General features: G+C 33.8%; 1 protein-coding gene across 1 annotated transcript; it reads left to right on the forward strand.

Moving 5' to 3' along the window:
* The first annotated feature begins 1936 nt into the window (after positions 1 to 1936).
* LOC104982908 (olfactory receptor 2AJ1-like) lies at positions 1937 to 2880 on the forward strand. Its single transcript, XM_010832341.1, is given in 2 exon segments — positions 1937 to 2687; positions 2690 to 2880. Coding segments are annotated over 2 exon segments (942 nt in total).
* Positions 2881 to 4347: the final 1467 nt, after the last annotated feature.

Raw genomic sequence — 4347 nt, forward strand, 5'->3', positions numbered from 1 at the left:
GTAGTTTGAGCATTCTTTGGCATTGCCTTTCTTTGGGATTGGAGTGAAAACTGATTTTTTCCAGTCCTGTGGCCACTGCTGAGTTTTCCAAATTTGCTGGCGTATTGAGTGCAGTACTTTCACAGCATTGTCTTTCAGTATTTGAAATAACTCAACTTATTCCATATTAGCTTATTAAAAACGAGTAATGATTTTGTTCTATTCATGTTTAAGGGAATTCAGTGTCTGATTATTGCCTCTTCCGTGAAATTTCATTGTAATTAGTTGAATTATTAGTAACAATGAGATGTTCTGAATCATTTGCATGTCAAACAAATCTGATGCTCAATATTTTTTGACAGAGCTTATAAATATCATGTCAAATGAGTCATTGATATTATGTTTATAGGAAAGTTTTACAAATAAAAATAGCAGTCATATAGTATAAAATATAAATGCTTTCCACATAATTAATATTGCAAAGGATTTTCATATCAAACACTTTAAAAAATTCTTTTTTTTAATTTAAATGTATTTATTTTAATTAGAGGCTAATTACTTTACAAGTTTTTATCTTTTCTTTGCTTTTTGGTCAAAACTTTAAAGACCATTATAGGAGCATACAAACAATTATCTTCTAAATACGTAGTCTCAACTGTACTCTATTAAGTATGTTTATATATATATATATAGTATATATTTAATATATAATAATATTGTATATATATAAATATCTTAACATTAGTAATTGGCTTCTACTTAAATCTAAGTTTGCAGAAATATTCTATAAACCTAATTTATGTAATAAGAGATCTACTAGAAAAATGAAAAAAGTATTATGAGTCAAGTCAAAACGCATTGATATATACTATATTTTGAGAATCTTGGTAAATGCAAAATGATTAAAATGATTTGAGTGTAGTACATTCACTGAATAAAGAATACAAGTTATTTCTATTTCCTATAAGGAGAGACTGAAACATACTGCTTTTATAACTTAAAATAATACCTAAAAATTATTCCCCTCCTAAGGATAGGGGAAATATGATAGAAGTAAGATAATAAATATGTTAGGGAATATATAATAGAGTATATCTTATATCTGAAATAAAAATAATAAACATACTTGTGCAGACAAAACAAACTGTCTAAACATAAATATAATTGATGCCTCATTGAAGACCTTTCATATCAGAGATCTTAGAAACATAAGTCCAAAATTTCCTTAATAAGAATCTGGGAAGCTACCATGGTCCAGTGACTCTACTAACAGGAATTTAGTGTGAATAGACACTGTCCATTCTTCTTAACACTAAAATGAAGTGTTGTTTTGATTCAGGATGACTACATTGAAGTAAACTGTTAATGGAAAAAGCAAAACCAGAAGGACAAAATGATTCTATGCAGTGAGAAAAAGTCAACAACTTTGGATATCAATATATTAAATGTGAGTTGCAGTAATATTCGCTGATTTTAGAGACTAAATTATAATCAGTCAGTTCATGGGAAACACCACTGCCTTCAAACTGAATCTGTCTACACCAAATTTTACTGAGCTGTAGATCAAACAAGTAGAAACAGCAAGAAGCAAATCCCATTCATATGCTGATCTTTTAAAACTTTTAAAATGTCAGCAAAACAGTGCTAACATTTCAGGGAATTAAATATATAATTAAGTTTTTTCTTATATAAAGTATATACAAATTATGTTTATTTCATAATGATAAAACAATTGACTTGTTCAGCAAATAAATGCCCATTGTGTAAAACATGCCCAGTTAAAAAAACTATCTGAGAGTCCATTTGGCTTTACTTGGAAAATATAGCAAAAAAGGAATATGCTTATCTTAGTATACAGTTAAATGTAAAGGAGGTTGAGATTTATGCTAATTTTTATTTCTTTCACTCTACCTCTTATTTGTTTATTATTTATTTTAGGTAAAGCAAGAATTTCAAGATGGGATGTGAGAATCACACTTCCAGCAGTGACTTCATTCTTTTGGGACTCTTCTCTTCTTCCCAAACAAGTCTGATTTTCCTCTCCATTATATTCATCGTTTTTATTATAACTATAACAGAAAATACAATGATGATTATCCTTATCCACAGGGAATCAAGACTCCATACTCCAATGTATTTCCTGCTCAACCATCTCTCTTTTATAGATATCTTGCATACTAGCAACATTGTTCCCAAAATGATCACTGACTTTCTGTCAGGCAGCAAAACTATTTCATTTGTAGCCTGTGGCTTCCAGATATTTCTATCCCTTACCCTTTTGGGTGGTGAGTGCCTTCTCCTGGCAGCAATGTCCTACGATCGCTATGTAGCCATCTGTCACCCACTGCGCTACCCCATTCTTATGAATGACTATGTCAGCGTTCTCATGGCTGGAGGGGCCTGGTTTATTGGGATAATCAACTCCATAGTTCACACAGCTTATGCACTTCACTTTCCCTTTTGTGGCTCAAGAGCCATTGATCACTTTTTCTGTGAAGTCCCCGCCATGTTGGTGTTGTCCTGTGTGGACACAACACACTATGAACGAGCAGCTTATGCAAGTGGCATCATTTTCTTATTTATCCCTTCCTCTCTAATCTTTGCTTCTTATGTCCAAATTCTTCTTACTGTCCTCCAAATGAAATCAAAAAAGGCAAGGAAAAAATCATTTTCTACCTGTTTCTTCCACATGATTGTGGTCATAATGTACATGGGCCTTTTATTTTCACATACATGAGACCTAAAAAGTACCACACTCCAGGTCAGGATAAATTGCTGGCAATATTCTATACCATCCTCACACCATCTTTCAACCCAATTATCTACAGTATCAGGAATAAAGATGTCTTAGATGCAATGAAAAATATGCTCAGAAGTAATTTTCTCCATAAAATGTTATAGGGAAAAAGCTTAAAGTGTATATTGTTGTCTATTTCCATACTAAATATTTAGAGGATATCTGTTATTCAAATCTCTAGAGAGTTTTTAATCTCTTCAAGTGTGCAAAGATGGATATTTCTGAAACATTGATAATAGTAAAGTTGTTACAAATATTTGTTTTATAAATATATATATATAAAACTGTATCTGTCTCTCTATGTTGCCAATTATAATCACCAAACCTCCAATTATAGAACATCAAAGATGACTAAAGGCTAATTTTATTTTCCCACTAAAATCACAAATTTGTAAAAATTATCTTTTATGATAAAATCGCATTATATATAGATATATACATATATGATGTATTTGAAGGTGTGAAAAGGGTGAAGGTGGCAAAAAATGGAAACTTGAAGTTATGAGATAAATAAGTCCTGGGGAATTAATGAACAGCATGGTGATTACAGTTAAAAATGCTATATTGTATATTTGAAAGGCACTAAGACAGACTTTTAAAAGATCTCATCACGAGAAAAAACTGTAGTTTTCCAAAACACACACCCTATGAAGACTGAGTAGTGAGTAGAAAATTTGACTAGACCTATAATTAGTAAGGAGCTTAAATTAGTAATTAAGATTTCCCAACAAAGAAAATCTGTAAACCAGATAATGTCACTGGTTAATTTTAGCATTCATATATAACAGGATTAATGTCAGTCATTTTCCATATCTTCCCAAACACCAGAGGAGGAGGTATCACTCATTATCTCATTCTATGAGGCCACAATTAAACTGATACCAAATTCAGAAAAAAGATTCTATAAAAAAAGACATTGAGGGGAGAGGTCCTAAGATGGCGGAGGAATAGGTCGAGGAAACCACGTTCTCCCCCACAAACTCATAGAAAGAACATTTAAATGCTGAGCAAATTCCACAAACAACTTCTGAATGCTGTCAGAGGACATCAGGCACCCAGAAAGGCAGCCCATTGTCTTTGAAAGGAGGTAGGACAAAATATAAAAGATAAAAAGAGAGACAAAAGAGGTAGGGAAGGAGATCCATCCCCGAGAAGGGAGTCTTAAAGAGAGGTTTCCAAACACCAGGAAACACTCTCACCGGCGGATCTGTGGGGAATCTTGGAATCTCAGAGGGCAACATAACCGGAAGGAAAAGTAAATAATTAAAACCCACAGATTACATGCCTAATGGCAACTCCCAGTGCTCGTAGCCACCACCAGCAAGCAGGGGCTGAACAGGGAGGTGTGGGCTGCACTGCTTAGGGTAAGGACTGGGCCCAAATGCCCTGAGGGCAATCTGAGGGAACTAACATAAGATAGCAACCCAGACGGTGGGATAGCCAGAGAGAGAGAGAGAAAGGAGAGAGGGAGAGAGAAAACTATCCTGCAAAAAGCCCTAACCTGAGGCATTGCCAGGCCTGCTCACAGAACAAAGAACTGAGCAGATACCAGGGGAGAGCTAGCAGGCTGC

This window comes from Bison bison, unplaced genomic scaffold, assembly GCF_000754665.1.
Source record: "Bison bison bison isolate TAMUID 2011002044 unplaced genomic scaffold, Bison_UMD1.0 scf7180017860859, whole genome shotgun sequence".
Taxonomy (NCBI): Eukaryota; Metazoa; Chordata; class Mammalia; order Artiodactyla; family Bovidae; genus Bison; species Bison bison.